General features: G+C 36.0%; 1 protein-coding gene across 1 annotated transcript in view; it reads right to left on the bottom strand.

Moving 5' to 3' along the window:
- Nucleotides 1-23,269, bottom strand: part of ROBO2 (roundabout guidance receptor 2) — a 609,164-nt gene that overhangs the window by 541,425 nt on the left and 44,470 nt on the right. The window contains exon 2 of the mRNA XM_049627999.1: nt 892-1,218. Within this exon, the coding sequence (XP_049483956.1) occupies nt 892-1,218 (327 nt within the window). The remainder of the gene's footprint in view (nt 1-891; nt 1,219-23,269) is intronic.

Below are 23,269 nucleotides of genomic sequence, written 5' to 3'. Positions count from 1 at the left end.
CCAGGTTTCTTCTCTGATGAGTTTTGTTGGTAGAAAAAATAAACAAATAGAGTTGTTGTTATTGTTCCTGTATTCTACCCTACACACCTAGGGTAGTGATTCCTGAGTTCAGACTGGAAGTAATAAAAGAGTTAATATAATCTAGGGAGTATATTCTTTTTAAGGTCATTTGTTAAAAGTTAGATTTAGCAATACTAATAATATAATATAATATAATATAATATAATATAATATAACATAATACGTTATATATAGATAAGTAACACAAACAGGTATAAAATACTGAATACGCCCTATATTTGAGGCCACATTAGACATAAATTTTACATTTTAAAATAGCTGACTTTACGGGGCACCTGGGTGGCTCAGTCGGTTAAGCATCCGACTTCAGCTCAGGTCATGATCTCACAGTCTGTGAGTTCAAGTCCCACGTCAGGCTCTGTGCTGACAGCTCAGAGCCTGGATCCTGCTTCAGATTCTGTGTTTCCCTCTCTCTCTGCCCCTCCCCTGCTCATGTTCTGTCTCTCTCTGTCTCAAAAATAAATAAAAACATTTAAAAAAGTTTTTTTAAATAAATAAATAAATGGCTGACTTTAATACTTGATTATATCTTTCATTAATAATTCCAATTTTAAATATCAGCATCATTGCCACTTTGCTTTAATGTAAAAGCATAATTTCCACTTTGATTCAATATAAATAAATTTACTGTAATACCATAGCTTGACATTATTTTGACCAGCTCTTTGGAGAAGGCAAAGTAAAATTATGCACAGTGTGTTGACTTTTCTTCTTTAGGTATTAAGTAGCCACAGGGACAAATCAAAGCTTACTAAAAATAAATCAAAGTTAAAGTGCACGCCATTTATAAGATTCATTGTGTTTACTTACATGCCACTTCCAGAGATGCATTTCGACTCACTGCTTCACCGAGATAGTTCCTTGCAACACAAACGTAGCTTCCTTCATCAGGTTTGCTTCTGCGCCCGTGTACAATGCGCAAGAAGAATAAGGATCCGCTGGGCAGAAGCATCCTGTGAGACCGGGGATCATCCTTGTCAGTCTCCACCCGCTCACCATCCTTGTACCACTCAATGGTGGGCGTTGGCCGGCCCTCTGCCTTACAGTTCAAAGTGGTGGGCTCTCCCTTAGAGACAATGACATCTGAAGGGTGCTCCACAATCCGTGGGGGGAAGTCTTCCTGGCGAAGACGAGATCCTACAAACAGGACAGAATGAAGACAAGCTTTAACATTTCCTTATCTATAGCTCTCGTTTGGCTTATGTTCACATTGAAATCCCCAATTATTCAAAATGCCCTTATTACTATTTTATTCATGCTTCATTCTTTGGTTCTTGATGCAGCTCCTAAGTCGTCGCCACTCCTTTGCAGAATGTGACAATATACCATTGAATTAATATGTTAATTCTGATGAGTTAGGTTTAAATTTTCCATGAATTGTGACAAGCAAAGTAAAAGAGAATATGAGATTTTCTGTTGGGTGCTAAGAAGAGTAAGATCGATCTCCTATCCTTGAAGTGATTACTGTCTACTGGGGGACAAAGCCAAGTGGGCAAGTATCTAGAATATACAATGCAGTGTATCATACTGGCATTGTGTCATCAGATTTAACATAAAAAGATAACCCACAAATTATATACAAATATTAACTCAATTTAACAGATAAGGAAGCATCTCAGGAAATGACATCAATTTCCCAGAAATGTAGAGGAAATAAGCTGATGAGGCAGGATTTGAACTCAGGGATATATGACTGAGGAATTCAAGTATAAATCATTATATTAAAATAAAATAAATGTTGCATGGAGGTCCAAGAAATGCATTATGGGAAGAGAGTGGAAAAAGAAATGTTAACTTTAACTGGATTATAATGAGGCCTCCCCCGAAAAGGTGACATTTAATTGAGCTGTAAAGAATAAAACTATGTAAATAGAGGGGAAAAGACATTCAAATTGAAGAAACAACATGAGAACATGAGAGTATATGCATAAATAATATATTTCATAATCAGGGAGGAAATTGATATAGCAGGTGGGGGTGAAGGGTAGTTTTGGAGCCCAGAAAAAAAGGGCTTTAAATAACATGCTAAGGATTGTGATCTTCATTCTATATGGCTAACAGATTTTGAGGGGGCAGTGACATGACTATCTGTATTAGATAGTTTTGGTGCGCACTATAAAAGATAAAGAGCAATGGAGGCAAAAGGAGAAAGTTACTTAACTATTCTGGAGAACAATAAAAAGAACTTGACTTTGAGAAATGATGCTGAAGGTAGAAAAAAGAAGACAGAGGCATACCATAAAATAACCCTTGACAGAATATGCTATCTCACCATAGAGTCAGGAAGAGTTGTAGGCACCAATGACTTCCTTGTAAGTACAATGAAAGGGGAGCCATTAAGTGGTAGAAAGAATAGGAAGAAAACAACCTGTTGGTATTTTGAGATCAAAATTTTCATAATGTGTTGTTTTATATATTTTTAGTTTATAAGGTGTCACTGACCATTATTTGTGAAAGGGTCTTACCAGCTCTTGCGCATAAATCTAACAGAGATGGTGAAAGAGATAACCGTGTCAGTTGGGGTGCCTGGGTGGCTCAGTCAGTTAAGTGTCAGACTCTTGATTTCAGCCCAGGTCATGATCTCTTGGTTCATGAGAGCGAGCCCCATATCAGGCTCTGTGCTGACACTGTGGAGCCTGCTTGGGATTCTCACCCTCTTTGTGCCTTTCCCCTGCTAGTGCTCTCTCTCTCAAAATAAATAAATAAACTTAAAAAAATAACCATGTGTGAGGCCATAATGATAGTCTAGATACAAGTTTTAACATTTTCCAACCAATCATCTAATATTAGCACATTTCAGCTTCAAAAATAAATAAATCTGAGAAATATTAACTTCCCAAGGTTGTTGAATACAATCTGTTATCTCATCAGATCCAAGAAGGAACTTAAACATTACAAGTGCTGGGTACCTAAAGCAAAAGAGTACAAAGGTCAGAATTTATTTTTTTTAAAGCACTAAAAAAACCCAAAGCATATAAATATGGACAGGTAATCACCTTGTGCATCACAATAACAAAGAAGGTTATATATATATATTGAAAATACTGGATCACAAAAGCAAATGAGGAATTTCAAGAATATAAAAAGATGTATTTTAAAAGAAACAATCGGAAAAGATCTCAAAGTATTTAAATATGAATGTCTAATCACAGTGGCAAATCAGTAACATATTCCCAAATGTAAAGATCTGGTCTCAGAGCCATACAATCTGATCCTAAAATGGAACAACAGTTAATCTTACTCTTCATGTAACAGGCATATAGGCTACAATCACCTTGTTTAGATACCTTTCTTGTTCTCTAATTTGCCACGTGCACTTATCTGCAGCCCCCCTATGTCAAAGTTGTTCTGTTATTAAAACAAAGCAAGTCAATCATCCATGTTATTAGAGTGCTCTTCACTTTATCAAATAGTTCCCCACCTTATTTGGCAGTTGGCCCAGAGAAGGCCTGCAAAGAACCTGAAATACACAAATACTTATTAAATAAAATAGAAAATAATGGACTTATAAAAGGAAAAAAAGGCAAAATATCTAGCCCCCTTAGCAATTACACCTAGAATCCAGCATGTCCAATAAGCCCTCAGAGAATTTTACCCATTAATCACTATAGCATATGTAAACCTAATCTGGTGTTGTCACCCTTGGATATTCTTCTAGTCATTGTATTCCCACTGTTATAAAAACTTCAAAAAGACATCTACAATCTAAATGGAAGAGGTAAAACTATCCATTAGAAGAAATTATAAGAGCAAATTTTCATGACCGTGAGTTAAGGAAAACTTTCTTGGACACCAAAAGCACATGCAACAAATCAAACAGATAAATTGGACTCATTGGATTTAAATATTTGTGCTTGGGGGCGGGGGGTGGGGAATCAAAAGAATGAAAAGACAACCCACAGAATCAGAAAGAAAATATCTGCAAATCATATAGCTGATAGGGGACTTATATCTAGAATATAAAGAACTCATAGCATAATAAAAAAATGCAAAAAAATGCAAATAACCAAATTTTAAAATAAGCAAAGGATTTGAAATAGATATTCTGCAAACAAAGCCAGACAAATGGCCAATAAGCACATGAAAAGATTCTTGACATCATTAACTACTAGGGAAATGTAAATCAAAATCTCCAGTGAGACATACTCCACACCCAGAAGAATGGCAATAATGAAAAAAAAAAAAAGTAAAATAACAAGTATCGCCAGGGATGTGGAAAATCTGAAAGCCTCATTGCTGGTGGGAATGTAAAATGGTGCAGCCACTTCGGATAATATTCTAGATTTTCTCAAAAATTTTCGAATTAACATATGACCGAACAATTTGACTTCTGGGGATATAACTCAAGAGAAAGGAAACCTTATAGCCACACAAAAACTTGTACATGAGTCTAATGTAATGTTCATAACAGCATTATTCATAATAACCAAAAAAAAGAGAGAACACAAACGTCCATCAACTGACTAATACATGTTGTACATCCACATAATGGTATATTATTCAGCAGTGAGGAAAGAATGAAGTCCTTATACACACTACAACATGGATGAACCTTAAAATCATTATACTAAGTGAAAGAAGCTTATCACAAAAGGCCACATATTACATGACACTATTTATATGAAATGTCCAGAAGAGGAAAATAGAGACACATTGCAGGTTTGTCATTATCTAGGGTGGGGAATAGGAGTTGGATGTGAAAGGGCATCAGGGTATCTTTTGGAGGTGATGAAATATTCTAAAACTGATTACGGTGATGGTTGCACAATTCCATGATAATAATAAAAGCTATTATATTGCACACTTTAAATAGGTGAGTTATGTGGCATATAAATTATTTCAATAAAGCAATTTCTAAAAAGTCATGGGTAAGGCATTGTGAACAAGCTTAACATAAGGGGTAAGAATTCATGTTCACCCATGCCAACAATTAGGTTATATCTTCATTTATAATTCTTATTTTGAAATATAATCATCAGGTCAGCAATATCCAACAGGGCATAAAATAAAGCTGAAAGGTTTCACCATATAGGTTGATAGATACACAAACAAATGCAGACATGTAGATCTACAGAAATATATCTAAATTTTAAGATGTTATTAAAACTGAGGGGATTAATTCTGAACTCCCTTAAATTCAGACATTATGCAATATAGCAGTGACCTTAAGATAGATAAGCTTTAGGTAGGTAGTGAATTCTTTAAAATTGTACAAAAATGGGTACTCATGTGTGGGCAGAACAGGAGAATCGTGAGGGGACCAAAGATTTCATCAAATTTGCAAAGAGGTCTGGGTCTTTAAAATTAGGAAGGACCACTAAACTACTAGGTATGCTACATTATTAGGCCAAATAACCCAATTATTTCGTTTAAAAAAAAAAAAAGACAGCTGAGTTGTCAGCCAAACTTAATGGGGATTCAAAACTGAACAGTAGAGGGGGCTGTACTTTACATGAAGTGTCCTGAAAACTGTCGAACTTTGACATCCAAAGGCAAATTGGAAAATACAGGACTCCAAGCCCAACCCAGGACCTACACAATCAAAATCTGCACCCCCTCAGGGATGCCTCTGCAGGCAAAGTTTGAGAAGCACTGTTGTAACCAGTTTTTGCATGGCCCTCCCCTAAGAACGTTTTTTACATTTTTAGTGTTGTTAGAAGACTAAGGAGAAGGAGGAACAAATAAAAAGAAGGTAGAAGAGGAAAGAGACCTCATGTGGCCTAAAACGTTGGAAATATCTGCTGATACTTTACAGAAAAAGTTTGCCAATCTGCTTTAGAGTACCTGTTTGTCACTTTCCATTAATAACTAATTTTTTCACTTATATTTCTTTTATATAGGATCATAAAACTGTTTTCTCCAGATTTCAGATGGGAAAAAAAAAACAACTTTGACTGCAGTGTTAATATTGCTCATGTAATTATTTGGGATTCTTATATGAACAGATCGGCTAAGCAAAATATCAGATTTACCTGCAATTCTAACTTTTCTTGCAGCAAGTCTAGACACCTTTTTATTTCAATTATTAATAGGACATTCACATAGTCAAGTGGTTTTTTTTTTTTTAATTTTTAATGCTTATTTATTTTTGAGATAGAGAGAGAGAGAACATGAGCAGGGGAAGGGCAGAGAAAAGGAGACACAGAATCTGAACTAGGCATCAACACAGAGCCCAACACAGGGCTCAAACCCACGAACTGAAATCACGACCTGAGCTGAAGTCGGATGCTTAACCAACAGAACTACCCAGGCACCCCAGTCAAGTTATAATTAAACGCATTTTATTCAACTTTCTTCATCTCTTATTAAAAAAAAAAAACAAAAAAACAAAAACAAACAAACAGAAAATAGTCACAGGGACTTAAAGATGAACATCCAAATGTTTATTGTTGCTAACCATGAAAGTAAACTATAAAACAGCCAAGTGACTTGTTCATAATTAAAGAGCTAACAGAAACAGAATTAGAACTTAAGACCTTTAATCCAAAATATTCAGGATTCTTAAAAACTGGATGTAAGAATAAGTAAAGAACGCACATTACAACTACCCTAATTCCAAAACCCTCCTCTAAGTTTGACTGAAATGAGTCAGATAGATGCCTCTAATCACATTTTCCTTGGTTTTCAAAACATAATTCTCAGACTACCAGCATCAGCATTACCCGGGATATCTCCTTAAAATGCAGATTCTTGGTCCCCACAGTGAACAAGAAGCGTCAGAAGTTACAAATGGAAGAGGTCTAAGACAGTCATTTTTGGCATGCTGACCAGGAGAAGGTCATGCCCTCTGACCTGGTCTAAACTGGTCTGGAAAGTCATGACTTATACCTGGCAACAAATTAGTCAGGTGCATGCAGAAGCATCTTTGAATGAGGTTCTAAGCACCCAAAATTACATAATGGATTTTTTCTGCTTCTCAGGGATTCTCAAACAATGATTTTGAAATGATCGTTGGTAAAATATTTAATAAAAAAACAGAGTAGTTTATTTGCTCTTCAAATGTTAGAGAGTTGGAGTAGAAGTATAAAATCCTAACTCATAAATATATTTATAAATATGTTTAATATATATTTATTTAAATATATATTACTCAGTGAGTGCTAGAGTAACTTTTGTTTTTAGAGTGACTTCAATTACACAGTATACTAAAAGAGAATAAAGCACCTAGAAGAACACTTGTTGATTTCATTTCAGAGGTAAACTGCTCCTTCCTCATCGTTCACTTAGAGTATAGTATTTCCTTGAACTAAGCTTTACTTTTCACTCATATTTCACTCATAGTGAAAGCTATACTTTTCACTATATAGTCATATCTGGTCAAGTTAAACAACACAAACTTTTCTGATGTTTTTTAAAAGGCAGAAGAAATTCTTGGCAAATACACTCCCTCCAGCCAAATTTCTGTGCAGCATCTGTTGTTGTTGTTTTTTTCCTAAAAACAGACACAGTACTATCTCCTAGTTAATAATAACCATGTGTTTTGCTGTTGTTGTTTTCTTTTTTGTGTGTGCAAAAAGTACCTTTATTAAAGCATAGGGATAGGACACTTGGGCAGAAAGAGCTGCACTCTGATTGTGAGGAGTGACTGATTATATATGTTTAAGTTGGGGGTATGCAGGTAGAGATAAAGGAAGTCTCTAAAGGAATTTCATATGTTAAAGAAGACTTACAGGATCCTGGAGGTCTGGCTATTGTCAAGCTAAGGTTGATTTTGACCTCTAACAAAGCATTAAGACAGTTATGAATATTTTCAAAAAAAAAAAATCCTAGTAAGACTAAGCCAGCAAGGTTCTTTCTGATTACTCAGATTTTGAATGTGACCAGAGATACTTCCTGAAGTTTTCCCTCCCTCAGAGAGGTGCATAGTGCTACCTGAAAAAAATCAAGGTTTCCTGACCCATCACATTGAGGAGGAGGTCATTGTGGAAGGAAAAAGGGATATGGGTTATTAACCAGCAAATATTTATGCTTCACTTTACCAGGTGCAAATCAGAATACCAAATGACTCATCAGCCAGTTTGGATGATGAAAAGAAATTACACATAGACTACCAGGACATGTAGTGAGCACCTTATTTTTTTTCTCTTCTATAAACAAAGATCCCCCCCCCCCAATATTTCCTCCTTAAAACCCTAATCACAATGCTAAGAGTTGATGTTTTCTGAGGTCATTCTTGCATTAATGTTTTTCTGCAAGGTAAATTTTAGCTAGACCAGGTTGATCCCTTTATACCAGATTTCAAAATGAGTTGTTACTGCTTTCTATTTTGCGAAAATAAATCCTATCAAAATTTTCTCCATGGAAAGCAACATATCCCAGTGCCACTATAAACTCCATCCACACTGATTAGTGAGCTAACATAATTTGTAATGAAATGGAATTGATCACTCCATCAAGTCTGTCCTTGTAACTTTTCTACCCTTGAATTCTTCATGATGAATAAATTCTAGTATACTTCCTTTATGAGGGAAGGGGGAAACAGATCATTTTCCCCCCCACATAAGTCCTATATATGATAGGATGTGGTGAGCAAGTCAATATTCAGGAAACACAAAAACTGTTTTATCCATTTAACCTTTAGTAAAACTCTCTCAGGAGATGACCTGATTTGGCAATGAATTAAATAAATTTATAAGATTCTCATTCCTTCTGGAAGCACAGCAGTACCATGTTAAAAATAAGTTGAAATTAAAATTGAGAACTCCAAAAACTACTTATTTACTATAAAATTTCTGTATGGCTTTTCAATGTCATAAAACTAAAGGGCAAAGTATATGAATGGGAAGTGACAAGTATAAAAGATGTTTCTTGTCAAACTTAACAAGTAACCTTGATTCTGCAAGTTTCAGTTATGCACAATGGCATCCAGCAGCATATCCATTATCCAGTTTTCTAGGTCCAACAGGAAGAAGATGAAGCCACGAAAGACCCTCTCATCTCAAATCCCCACATTACAGATGAGAAGAAAAAAGAAATAGAGAACCAAAGAACTGAAGTTTTTCTCCAAAACTGAGACTACAAGAACTATAGTTACCATATCTAGGAATACAAGCTCTGTTTTTAGGATGAGTTTTCTTTGTCCATTATGCCTCTTTCTTAGCCATATTTTTTTGGAAATTTAAAATGTAAAGTCCCAACCAAGCACTAGATTTCAGTTTATTTTTGTTTTGGCTTAATTGATTTTTCCCCCCCTGGGTCATTGTATGCATTAGGTATATGACCTTTAGCAAGTTACCTAAACTTTCTTATAACACTATTTTGTCATCCTAAAATTGAGGCAAATGGAACAGTAAACTCCTACAAATTCGTTGTTTCATAACATGACAATGGCTGTCACATCATAATGGACATAACGACAAGAGAAGATAACAGGTAGCAGGCTTAGATTTACTAGCACAGAGCAAATTTTTAAAGATACATGAGGTAGATTAATGCTCATACTTTTAATAAAATATAAATTAGAAAGTTTGCCTTGATAGGTCTATCAAAAGAAATGGCTAATCAAATGCTTTCTTAGGGAACGCTCCAAAAGTTAACAATGCTTTAAAAACTTTTGTTTAAAAACTAGCTCATGTAACACTTGTAATTTATTCTTACATTTCTATGAAATTTATTTTCATGGCCAATAAATACATGGTTCTAAAAATCATATTAACCAAAAACCAACTGCTAAGATAGGGATGCTTATCTTAAAAGTAAATATTTTATCAATTATGTAAAATACAACCTTAGTCAAGATATTTAACATTTCTTTCCTTATTCAGGGTAAACAGGTTGCTATTTTAGGGGAAAGCAACTGAGACAAATTTCATAAAACTTTTTCTCTGAATTTCACAAGTGTATGTCAGGGCTTTACTTAAGTACTCTTAAAAGAAATTGCTGAAGATACTAAAAGTGGGACACATTTTCCATATTTTTTTCCTCCACCTCCTTAACGTTATTTAGTACCTTCATTATGTAAGTTTTAATTGCTTTTTATTACACATTTTCTGGCTGCCTAAATCCAATGCACTGAGCCACCGACCTCACCTAAGAAGGTGGATCTCGGCAACACAGCCCCAACATACAGGGGAAGGCATGACTGTTTGGGAAAGTTAGACCAGTCGCCGAAAGAAACTGAAGCCAGGAGTAGACACATGGGGATATCTCTACAACATTGCAGAGACATTTTGAAACCACAAACCTGAAAGGTTTTTAGTAAATTTTTAGGAGTGATTTCCTCTGGAGAAATAACAAATTAATTTCCTACTTTATGAATTCATTTTCCAACAAGTCAGTGTGGAGCCAATGTATTAACCTGGACACTCATCCAATACTATTTCAAATCAATTTGCTACACCTTACCATGGTTGAAGGCATTCTTTAAAGAGTGATTTGCCACCAAATCAGAGGTTTTCATGGGTTATGTAGATTTGCCTTACAATGACAAAGCAAACTCTATTCCAGGAAGATATCCTTGAAATTCATCTTCTGATCATCATATTTAAAATATTTCAATGTGGTTTCAAAATTTCATTAGACTTTATAAGAGATATGCAATGGGACAATTTCCAAACTCATTAAAATGTTTAACGATGTTTAATTTTCTAAAAACATCAACATATATTTGATGGAGACTATGAACTTATTTCAAAAATATGGCATTTGTTTTATGTAAGCTCCAATGGAGTGATAACATTTAACCTTCTACTTTATTTCTTAAGCAATATATTTTGAAAATTCTGTAGCAGTAGTGTTAATCATTGTAACCATAGATTCCAAAGCCCCCAGTGTCAGCATCAGAAAACAACATTCCTAACAGCACTCATATTTTACATGCATGCTAAACTTTGTGAAATATTTAGTCTCTGCTAATTGTGTAGAACTCGTGATATATTTTCCTCTAGCCTAACTATTTTATTATAAACTTAAATTGAGATTCAGTGACCTAGTCAATATTGCAAACTTCTTTTACCATATAGTATACTAAAGATTTTTTTTAAAAATAGAATTGAAAATATTAGCACAATTCAGAAAATTTAAGAGAATAATTGCTAAAGCATTACCCAAAAAATTACAACTGCCACGAGCCACGTATTAGCTGTCTCATGTCTAAGTAATGCACACAATGACTGATTTGAGCCTTGTTCACTTCCAATAGACATTCTACAGTTGACTCTTAAACAACTTGCGGAGGGGGCTGTAGACTCTTGACTCTCTAACTCTGTCGACCCCGTAGTCAAAAATCCACAAATCCATGTATAACTTTTGCCTTTCCAAAATCTTAATTACTACTAGTCTCCTGTTTACTGGAAGCCTTACCAATAGCATAAACAGTGGATTAACATATATTTTCTATGTTATACATATTTTATATTATATTCTTATAATAAAGTAAAATAAAGTAAACAAACTATCATTAAGAAAATCTGAAGGAAAATTCATTTATGATGAATCTGTCTTTTGCTTCAACAGTGTTTGGATAGAAAGACCCTGAAATGCCCTTCTTCCAAGTTCCGACTACCCTCCAACCTCTTTTCTAGCCACAGCCTTCAGAACCATCTTCTCAGCTATCCTCTGCCTCCCAGACCAGTCAACAATGTTTTTGGGGGTTTTGTTTTTGTTGGTTTGTTTGTTGAGCTTAGCTCCTTATTGCCGACCAACCACGAGCTCCCATATTCATCAAAATTAGCCCACTGAAATAGGGGCCACAAACAACCCTCAGGTCAACATGTATCTGTGGCCCTCCTACACTTACCTCTCTCTGGGTTTCTATTTTGACCATAAGTGGCTCAGAAGGACAAGTGCCACTTATTTGGGGGTTGGCCGAGGGAATCTCAAGGGTGTTAAGTGTCTCTTGAAAACGCAAAATCAGCCCAGCAGCTGTGCGCTCCCCTAGGAAGTGCAAAAGCTGTCCCAATATAAATCGGTAAAACCCAGGGTGCCGTGGAAGCCACCACGGTCCTGAAGAAGAATCTGAACTAAGTCCTTTTGTATCTGCACATCCTGGGTTCTGCCATGCAAACCTCCACCTCTGTGACTTCCTGGAGAATCACTTCCTGGTTGAAGGAGTAAAACATCAAGAAGATGGTAACCACCTGACTAACCTCCACAGGCTGGCTGGCAGGCCCTGACCCTGGGCTGGGGGAGTAGCGCTTTCAAAGGCTGTCTCAAGAATGCATAGGAGCCTCCAGAGCCCAGTGGCTCTTGGGGAGCCCCTTTGATATCCCTCTTGGTGTCAGAGCCTCTGCCTGAGCCTCTCCCTGCAGGCACGGGGAAGCATTTTAACCCCTCTGGAGCCCTCGAGCAAAACGTGGATCAGGTGCAAACAACAAAGCTTTTTATAGCCAGAGCATTACAAAACAAAAGAAAACAAAAACAAAAAAAAATGCGTATAAGTGGACCTGTGCAAGTTTAAACCCATGTTGTTCAAAAGCCAGCTGTAGTTATACTTAAGAAGTTGGCCTAACATATGAATCTCACGGCATTGCTCTATTATCATTTTTTGATATGGTTCTTAAGCCACAGATGGGCTCATGTGGAATGGCAGAGAGGAGATGTCAGAAATTAGATGCAAATTTTTGTGAACATCTGTGCATATGCCTTTTTATAAGGTACATCTTTGGCAGTTAATAGAGACTCTCTTAACAAGAGGACTCTGACTTAAAATTGCTCTTATCCAGGTGCTGGATCGGATTGTGAATGCAGGCTAGTTTCTTACCTTCCCCACATGTTGTTTTCCTTATCTATAAAACCTATCTAATAACAGGACCTATCTAATAACATTGCTGAGAAGGCTGAATGATTTATTTCCATAAGCACAAAGTAAGCACTCAGTAAATGTTTACTTAATTAATGTTAGTATAAAGTGTAAATTTTTTAGTAGGATAAACTCTCTCACTATACTCAAAGAAATCTATGGCTCTATAAAAACAAAGGGCTACCATCCACAAAATGGTCTTTTTTAATGCAATAGTATGTCATTCAAAATACAGCTTCTTCCCATCTCTGTACCATGATTTGTTACTACTGCTTGTTCCTACCTACCAATTAAAGGTCATTCTGAATGATATACCCTACCTACATTTCCCCGAAGGCTTCATGTTTTCAACAATTCTGGGCTTGCATTTGTCATATACTGTATTCAGTTTTAAAGATGAGGAGTGCCTGGGTGGCTCAGTCGGTTAAGCATCTGACTCTTGATTTCAGCTCAGGTCATGATCTCACAGTTTGTGGGTGCAAGCTCCACGCTGGCTCTGCACCGTCAGTGGGAGATTCTCTCTCTCTCCCTCCCTCTGCCCCTCCTCTGCTCATGCTCTCTCTCTCTCAAAATAAATAAACTTTAAAGATGAAAATATTAGGTGCTAAGTCAATATGTAATTTAAATTCATGAATAAATATATTCCTTTTTTCATTCTGTTAATGGAGCTATATTTAGATACCTAGATTTTGACTTAAAAAAGCCTCTATAACAGCTTAAGAAAGCTTCTACTACTGTAATTCATGACAAATTGTATACCTAAAACTTTAGTACCAGACATTACTACCTTGGCATGCTAAAGAAATTATTTGTGAATTATAGTAATTGATATTTAATTAAATATTAGTGCCTAATAATTCTTTGTACCCCCTTAAATATTTTCTTGAAACAGATTATACCATTATCAATTATTTTTCTTTATAAAAATCTTAAAACCAATGTGTGATAAATACATGGGAAGCTTCTATTTCAGGGTTGCTTTTGATCATAAGTTTAAAGAGAATAAAAGAATATCAAAAGACATCTTTCGAAGGCACAATAATATGAGTTAGGTTCACTCATTATTAACCTTAATAATATTCCTGTTACAGGAATATTATTAGAATACTGTCTGAAATTAACTTGCCAGGGGTTTAAAGGGGTGGTTAAAACAAACTCATTTTCTTCCTTTTCTTCCTTTTAAAGCAAAATATTACAATTTTATGAAATTGTGTGCCTTTAAAATAAGGCTAAACCTCTTGCAACAAAAGACCCAAGTCAATGATGAGTACAGTGATCCCAAAGATGAAAAGAAAGATTTTCTCTCAAATGGTGGGAACGGCCATATTATATTCAGGGTTTTTTGTATTATGAAATGGCAGGTCGGAATTCTTTTTCTGAAGCCTGTACCTTGGAGAGTAAAGGCAGTTTATAAAGGTAGCTGAATACAACTTGTACTTATCGCTTTGTCTTTCACTGTCACACTCAGAGTGAATGGGTTTTCACAGTTGACCAAACTGAATGGAAGCGACAGCATCACATTTCTGCAGAGTTATTTGCAGGATACACACTAAAATTCACCTTTAAAGTGTTTACTCCTCTAAAAACACGCTGGACAAAATTTTGATCCAGAATAGGTTGAAAAAGAGGCCATGTTTAATCAGCTGCAAATAGCTCTTAAGCTTGGAATTAAATATATGTTTAAATCTTTAGAATATTGTAGAAAAATTTCAAGCCAGCATTTTATGCCTCACTTTATGCATTGAATTAAAGAATCAATATAAACTTCAGTTAATCTCTTTAAGAAAAACATTCTATCCAGTTTTATTTAGTAAATCATAATGAATTTGATATGACATCTGTTGTAAGGCTATACAAATGGTTGGTTAAATTTAGACTGGAAATCAGAGTTGCTTTAGTCTATTAGATAAAGAATATGAGTTACCTTAATCATCAGTATACCTTTCATTCAAGGGGCCTACTCTGTCTTCATTTTTCTTTACTTACAGTATCTGTTGATGCCTTTAAAAAGTGAGTGATTTAATAAAACTTTAAATTTCCTTTCAAGGGATATCTTCTGTTTCAGAGCAAAATGACCACCAGATAACATCATTACTGCAACAAAAATACCAAGTGTAGTTTTCAGTTAAAAGATTTGGTGTGCATAGAGAAAAAAGAACTTGTTTTTCAACTGAATGGAGAAAAGCAGCAAATGAGAGTGTTATAAATGTTTCAAAATGATCATGTTCTGGTTGAATTATGTTTCGCTGAAATAGATCAGAGACTCAATTCCTTGGGTCTCTCAAAAAACATTTGCAGTTTCTGGAAAACTTACGAAAAATGTTATTTCCCATTCAGTTCATTTACTTTGAAACCTTATCAGATGAAGGATCAAATGAAACCGATCATCCCCTGGTTTTCCCAGGTTATTACCATGTGGATATGGAATTAACCTCCATCTAGCCACTCTCAAAATGAAATGCCTTCTTTTCACAAAGCAAAAGGAGTGGAACACATAGAATTATTTTGGATTATGCTAAAGGAAAAGAAAACATTGACAGGCAGGGGAATAAAAATGTATAGAGTTATAGCAATTATGAAAGACAAGAATAACAAGAGCTTAGATTAGGGTGCTATCTTTTAAATGTAGGAAGCTGCTTTTACCGTCAAGTACTCAATACATCAAACTCTGACAAGTTGGATTTTATAAACAAGCAGAAACTGAAAATCTGGAAGAAAATGAAAAGTATGTGAATTTATTATTTTTAAAATGTTTATTATTTTTGAGAGAAGGCAAGTGGGGGAGGGGTAGAGAAAGGGGGCACATAGGATGCTAAGAGGGCTCTGCACTGACAGCAGTGAGCCCAATATGGGGTTCAAACTCATGAAATGCGAGATCGTGACCTGAGCCAAAGTCGGACACTCAACCAATTGAAGCACCCAGGTGCCCCAAAAAGTCGTGAATTTTTAAAGAGTATAATGTTGTTTGATTAACATTTCATGTAGGGAGAGAACTTTCATAGGAGCCAGTAATAACAGTGCTTTGTTCTTTAACAAACTACAATTGACATTTAAACAAATTACAGGGGAGCCTGGGTGGCTCGGTGAGTTAAGCATCTGACTTCGGCTCAGATCATGATCTCACAGTTCATGGGTTCGAGCCCCGCATTGGGCTCTGTGCTGACATCTCAGAGCCTGGAGCCTGCTTCAGATTCTGTGTCTCCCTCTCTCTCTGCCCGCACCCCCTGCCCCCCGCCGTTCACATTCTGTCTCTCTCTCTTTCTCTGTTTCAAAAATAAATAAAGATTAAATTTTTTTAATAAAATGAAATAACAAAAAAAAAAATTACAGAACATGGTTATTGGTTAGTTGTGTTACAAACTTCCAGAATAAATGGGAGGAAAAATATCGTTGAGTTATATGTAAACTACTGAACTAAAAGGCTAAATTGAGTCTAATAATTTCTGACTCGATTAATGCCTCTCAAGGTGTGTGATGTAGGCCTTGTTATCTTCCATTCTTACCACAGGGAACCCATCCCCATTCACCATGACAGGTATCGTTTATATGACAAGAAGGGTCAAGTCTCCAGGTAAGGAAAGCTCTAGGCTTGGTCCAGTTGCCCACATGAATGTTCAATTAGCATCTCAAATTCCATAAATCTCAAAACAGATCCCTCACCTCTCTCTCCTTGTTCTACACCCCATGCCCCTCCTCTTTCTGACATAAGCCCATTTACTTCAGGTCCCTCATGCTAGAAATCCCACTTGGAAGGATTAACTCTTTAATTTCTTTCACATCCATTCAGGCATAGATTCCTATGGATTTTTCCGTTCTTCCTTCTTTCTCTCATTTTATATCTGCCTCTCAGTTCCATCCCTCTCTAGACTTGCATCACACTATCATTATTCCAAAAACTTCATAGTTTATCTGTTCCAAGTATATACTATTCCTCTCCCTTGTCACTCCATATCCAGAAAAATATATATATAAGGATTTCGGAGAGCTAGGTATAACTTCTTTAAAGAAACAAATAAAGAAGTAGGTTAGCCAGGTAAAACTCAAACATTCGTGGGATACTCTAAATTCTTCTCATTCCCTTGACCAGTAGAAATCCATTTCTTTGGCCAGCTGAATTACAAATTGCACTTTTGTAAGCCCAGCTTTTGCATCCAGGATTAAGCAAATTGCCCTGTGAGTCCTATGATGAAGCACAAAACTCTGAACCAGCATGCCAGGGCTCTGCATTTACTTGGACAGTGCTTCCTCATGCTTCCATAATGTCTTTGCAACACTGATTTATAGTCAAAGGTGCCAGAACATCACTTACTATATTAAAAGTTGGCTGTGTCTCTCCATTTCTGAGTTCACTGAAAATTTGAAAAAATATGTCAACTGCAAGGGGAAAAAATGAGATGCAGAAGCCTCCATTTCCTGGAGGTAGTTTATACCTGATGTATCTATCTGAACTACCTGTACTGAAAGCAAGCCTGTGAGACAGCTGATTCATATGCATCCAAAAGTGACGATGCAAGCATCAATAAAATCTGGCTGATTGTTTTCTATTTGGCTTTCGAGTGCCTTTAAATATAAAACAGAGAAATATTACCTAGTAAACGGGTCTCAAATTAATTTCTGAAAAATGTTTGTGAGATGATTAGCAAAAATAAATACTAAATAACATGAAACCATGTAGTAGCACTGATGTACTTGACATGCATTCACTAGCCTCAGTATCTGTATGTCTGATATGCGGGATTTGAACTCACGTGTGCAAAAACACTGAAACACAATTCACGGCAAAACTATATCCACTGTCTAAAGCCTATCAACATAAAAAAATGGGGAGATTGTATGGTCATTAGTTGACAACTAAGTGATTCCTTTAATTATCCTCGTTGGGCTCAACAAGATATTAAACACCCGATAATCAGTCACAGAAACAAAGGCATGAATGAGAGCACAATGTCTGGCTTTGCCAGGCTTCATAAGCCCCACCTTGATGTACTGATGGTTCTTAATAAAGACAAGACTCCCAATTAGATGGCTGACAATTGAAAACTGAAGCGACAAACAGGAACAAGGGACTGATCCTCAGTACTAAATTATTTCTAGGTGGCATTGAATACTCTCACAACAGCAAAAGACAAATTTGGAGGATCGCTTTTTACTACAACAAGGAATTCTGCTTTACACTTTACGTTTTGCAAGCTTACATCTTCGTTTGATTTTCTACTTTTGTCTATATTTTGCTGGAATCCAGCTTGATACACTCTCTCATTATGATCAGCTTGTACTGATGAGTATACAGTTAGAAAGATGGGCCATATGCACTGCTTACATATAAGACCCTAAACAGAAAGTGCATAGATTCTGGAGTCAGACATACCTCAGGCTCAATCCTGGCTTCTAGAGGGCAGGTTATTTTTGAAGCAGACAATATGAGCATCAGATTCTTTTGCCAACATTAAGAGTGTCTCCAAAAACTACCCTAGTATTGGAGTCTGGGAAGGATGTAGAAGCTTCAGGTGAGCATGAGGGAGGAGTGGCCATTTATATAAATATATTATATATCATAGCACATATCTATCTATATATCTACCTATCTCTGTCTATCTGTATCTATATCTTTATCTGTATCTATCTCTATCTATATATCTTATTCCTACATTAAGAGCATTGCCCGAAGAGCTCATTGCCTATAGAATTTCTTTGTTAAGCCAAAAATTTTAAAACACTTAATACGCTTTTGTACAAGCCACTGCTTTCCTCCACATAGCAAAAATAGAAATTCTTCTTGCCTGCACACTGGCAGGCAGCCCACATTTGCCCGTACTACGATTATTTCTGAATGACTTGGCACAACCTTTAATGGTATGCTTCTTGCATCATAGGATTCGATGTTCCATTTTTGCCCATCTCATCGCTTTAGCCTTCAGAAGCTGTATTTGCCTGATTGCTATTAATACAAGGATACTTCTGCATGGCTGTCCTTAGATTCCATACTCTTGGGCTGCCTTACAAGGGAGACCACCTTTGGATCTCCACTGGCTCAGTTCCTTTGGACGGGATCCAAGACAGACTGCCTAATGCTGAATTTCACTGCTGTGTCCAGTGCTGTAATATTGAGGTTCCTGTGTCAATACCCTTTGGATTTTAAAGAGTCATGTCCCCAATATAAGCCTAAGCACTTAAAATGTTGTGTTTCTTTTAATTTTGTTTCATCAAACTTTTTTTTTCTAATGATCAGTTCTAAATACTTTATATCAAAATGGACAACAGTAACAGCAACGTGCGATTTTCTATAAACTCGCATATAAATAGTACATGCACATGTGCGCGCACACACACACACACACACACAGGTATAAACACAGTCACAGAATTACAGGAACAGAATTTTTCTCATTCTTCTCTTCAAGGAGGAATCTGACATGCAGCATTAATGTCAAACTTGAGTCATTAAATAAAACTTATAACTCAAGTGAGTATCTTATAAAAACCAAAACGTAGAGTATATATAATTACATTATTGGATTAATATAACCACTCTTTTTTTAGTGGAATTGTGCCTAGTTATTAACGCCAGACTTCAAATAACTATATATTTATGAAGAGGAACACGTGAGCAAAGATTTTAAGCTTACGGTACTCATGCCAAAGGCATAGGCATGAGTATGCATGAGGAAAAGGACACAGGTCTCTCTGTCAACTGTGGCTAGCTCAGCTGAAGAGAGCTTTCCAGTTCTTGGCAGAATAACAAATTCTCAAGCAGAGAGGGGATAAGGGTGAGATTTTTTCTTCTGTAAGTAACTTAATGAATGAAGTACTAATTAACATTATGGCATTGATAAATGGAGAGAGAGATTAGGGATGTACTCGATATTCAGACCTTCGCAGATGGACTGTCAAAGCCACATTAATTCCTATCTCATTGGAGCATCTGCTTCTCCCATAATCCACTGCCCCTTGGTACGAACAACACAAACTGTTGTGACTCAATTCGATTTATATCAATCTAATTTCTCTTAATCCAATTTGTATTCCAATCTACTACCTTCTAATCACTTAAATCTTCAGCCTCCATCTGGTAAATTTTCTCTCAAAATTAACCGAGCAGATGCCTCTGTGATTGTATTCCACAGTCAAGCTAATCAGACCCTCGTAGTGGCCTATAGAATCCACTGAATAGGTACGTGACTTACAGTGTTGCCCTTCCAGTTACAAACTCTGCGAGGTAGGAAGACCATTTTATCTATCATTAATTGGTTCATTTGCATAACACTGCTTGGGAAGGAACACTGGTCACAAAAGCGAAGAGAAGAAAACTATAGGAAGAGAGCAAAATATGCTCATTTGTCAAATGAGCTTTGCAATTCAATCTGTCTTGTTTTTAGGTTAACAAAGGTGAGGTGAAAATATTGTTTGATAGTTCATGGTCTTAAAAGCTACCCTCTGCATGCTATGGGATTAGAGGAGTTTTGTCTATTAATCACAAAGTCATTCTGTGGTTAACAGAATTTTGGTTAACAAACATATTCTTAAAATACGCTTCTGAATTTCAGAAGTCTGCACTAATTGATTCACCAGAACATATGTGATATAAACAATACAGCCCCTGGCTAACATTGACTTTCACTCCCATGGAAGTTCCACTGTGATCCATAATTAATGTCACAAATTAAATGTTCCCCTATGAGCAGACTGGACAGCACTACCTGTGGAATAAACATCATTCTGAAACACAGAGTAATTAAGAAAAAATGTAAATAAATAAAGGACCAGGACAAATAAAAACAACCATTATATTGAACTACTTAGAGGTAGAATTGATTTTCATGTAAGACTTATGAGATTAATTTCATTAATTTATAGCCATATTTTTTACATAGTGTGTCCCGATAATATTGTAAGTTTGTTTTGTTGTTTTTTTTTTTTTTTCAAATTTCAATGCATAATGAAGAGGAATATTGCAATACTCAATGTGGCCACATAAGAAATTATCCTTTAGAAAACTTTTGCCATTAGAAAAACCTGAAAGATTAGCCAAGAAAACCATTAAATCTAGAACATAGTCTATCTTAGCCTGAAGAATGTCTAAGAAATCAGTCTCATTAACATTATGAGACAGAAAAGTATCAAAATGCCTTCATAAAACAAAACATAAACAATTGGATTAGAGTAGAAAGTGAATTTGTTTCCTCAGTTCTGACTAGAGTAAGATAAAAAAGACAAGGCTTCATGATCAGACAAACACAGTTTGAGAAGTCAGAGGACAACAACATTGGACCTTCTGAGAAATTGGTAGAACAAATAAACTGGGGTTGGGGGAGCAGACAATGAGTGACAGTGAGTGATCCATTTCTCTATCTCAGCAGAAAAGAGTGAGTGACACAACCACTCAGTGATAAAAGCAACCACTTCTGGACCCAGTTCAGGCTCACATTTGCTCTTCTTAGCCCGAATTGCTTCCTCTGTAAAGTGGGTTGAAAATTATATCTGCTTCTATATACTGTGTTGATGATAAAATGAGATCACCCAGGTAAACCACACTGCTTAAATTCTAAGTCAGCATGTGAATATAAAACATTAGGGCCATTTAAGAACATGGAGTCTGGGCTCAAATTGGAGATCCAGACCTAGGAGTTGGGTAAGTGCAGGCAACTTACTAACCTTCTTGGTAACCTGGTGTAAAATAATGATGATAATATCTCCTACCCCATGTTAGGGGAAGAAAATAATTTATATATTTAAAGTATCTAGATAAGTGCCTGAGACAACATGTCCCATGAAAAGTCTGTTATACGATAAAAATTAAGAAAGTTGTCTTTATATTGTAAGTTCTCACATAAGTCTGGAGGTGCATTAACTGTTGACTAGCTACAGAGTAGTGTCTATTTTTTCAATGGCACTGTTCTTTTCAGTATTAAAAGTATGTTATTCTATTAAAAGAATAGAACTATTTTGGATGCTACAATGAGGTCTATCTATAGATAATATGCTTTATAAAGTACTTTTCATTGGCTCTTACATGAAAACAGTGGTCTCAATGATATTAGTAACTTTAGTAATTACTGACACAAATAATTCTTGTATCCTATGTGCCAGGCACTGTACTAGAGGAAAGGAGCCCCACCTTCAAGGAGTTCAGAGTCTTGTGCCCTGACAGTTTGATTAAACCCTTTTTCTCTTCTGCACAGTATAATATCTGAAGCAGACAGGTCATATGTTTCTTTGAATGCCAAGGAAGCTCATATAACTGACACAGAATTATAAAAGTATGGATCAAAAGCCCACTTTCATGATCCTTATCCCAAGGAGAATATAGAGATAGAAATGAGCAGAGATTCTAGAACATGCAGGAGTGATTCTGCACTCTGCTGAGCCACCTGTATACTCAAAGACAACCCCATCCATGCAACACCTCTGATAAAGCAAAGAATAACCTTTGGGGCACCTGGGTGGCTCAGTTGGTTAAACATCCAACTTCTGCTCAGGTCATGATCTCACTGTCCATGAGTTTGAGTCCCACATAGGGCTCTGTTTGACAGGTTGGAGCCTGGAACCTGCTTTGGATCCTCTGTCTCCCTCTTTCTCTCTGTTCCTCCTCTACTTGTATACATGCTCACTCTCTCTCTCTCTCTCAAAAATAAGATAAATAAACATTAAAAAAATAATTCTTGATGAATAAGAATACATATATATATATATATGTATTTATGAAAGAGTGTATTTGTATTCATATGTATTATTAAAAAAAAAAAAAAAAAGCCGACCAGATGCTACTCTGAAGGAAAAAAAAACCAAAACTTTAAAATCTGGATAAGATTGGAAGGTCCGTTTGGTGAGGGATCATAGTCCCAGCTGATACTAATCATTCCTGTCTACTCTTTTACCAATGGCCTCTCAGTGCCAAGCCCCATCCCAGCAATCATGTACCTGAACTAAATCCAGAATTGACTAGTTTTGCTGGTAAATTGTACATAAGAGTACAGGAAGTATTCTTATCAATTGTTGTCTTAGAATTTTGTTTATTTATATAGATCTTATTTCTTCTGCAAGATTTAACTTCATATTTTTGGTGCCTAGCACACTACTCTGGTATATGCATACGTTTAACAAATATTAACTCCTTCTCAATAGCACTAATATTCAATAATAACAGCAAGGATCACTATACTTATATCTTGTTGAATAGGCACCAGGTGCTTTACAAAGATTATTTTATTTCATTCTCAGCACAACCTTTGTATAATTATCCTTGAGTTACAGAAGAGAAATCCAAGAATTTAAATCGCTTGTACAGATTTATATCCTCAGCACTCAAGATTATCAAGACATAATACAAAATTCTGTGCTGTTTTTCAAAAAGCAACAATATATACTTCAAATGTGCTGCGTATTGTGCTTTTTTCCCCCAAGATTTTAGGAAGCATTAAGTACATTCATCAGGACAGAGTACCGGTTTGT

This window comes from Panthera uncia, chromosome C2 (assembly GCF_023721935.1).
Source record: "Panthera uncia isolate 11264 chromosome C2, Puncia_PCG_1.0, whole genome shotgun sequence".
Lineage (NCBI taxonomy): Eukaryota > Metazoa > Chordata > Mammalia > Carnivora > Felidae > Panthera > Panthera uncia.
Note: the sequence above shows the minus strand (reverse complement) of the source record. Positions and strands in the feature narration are given on the sequence as shown.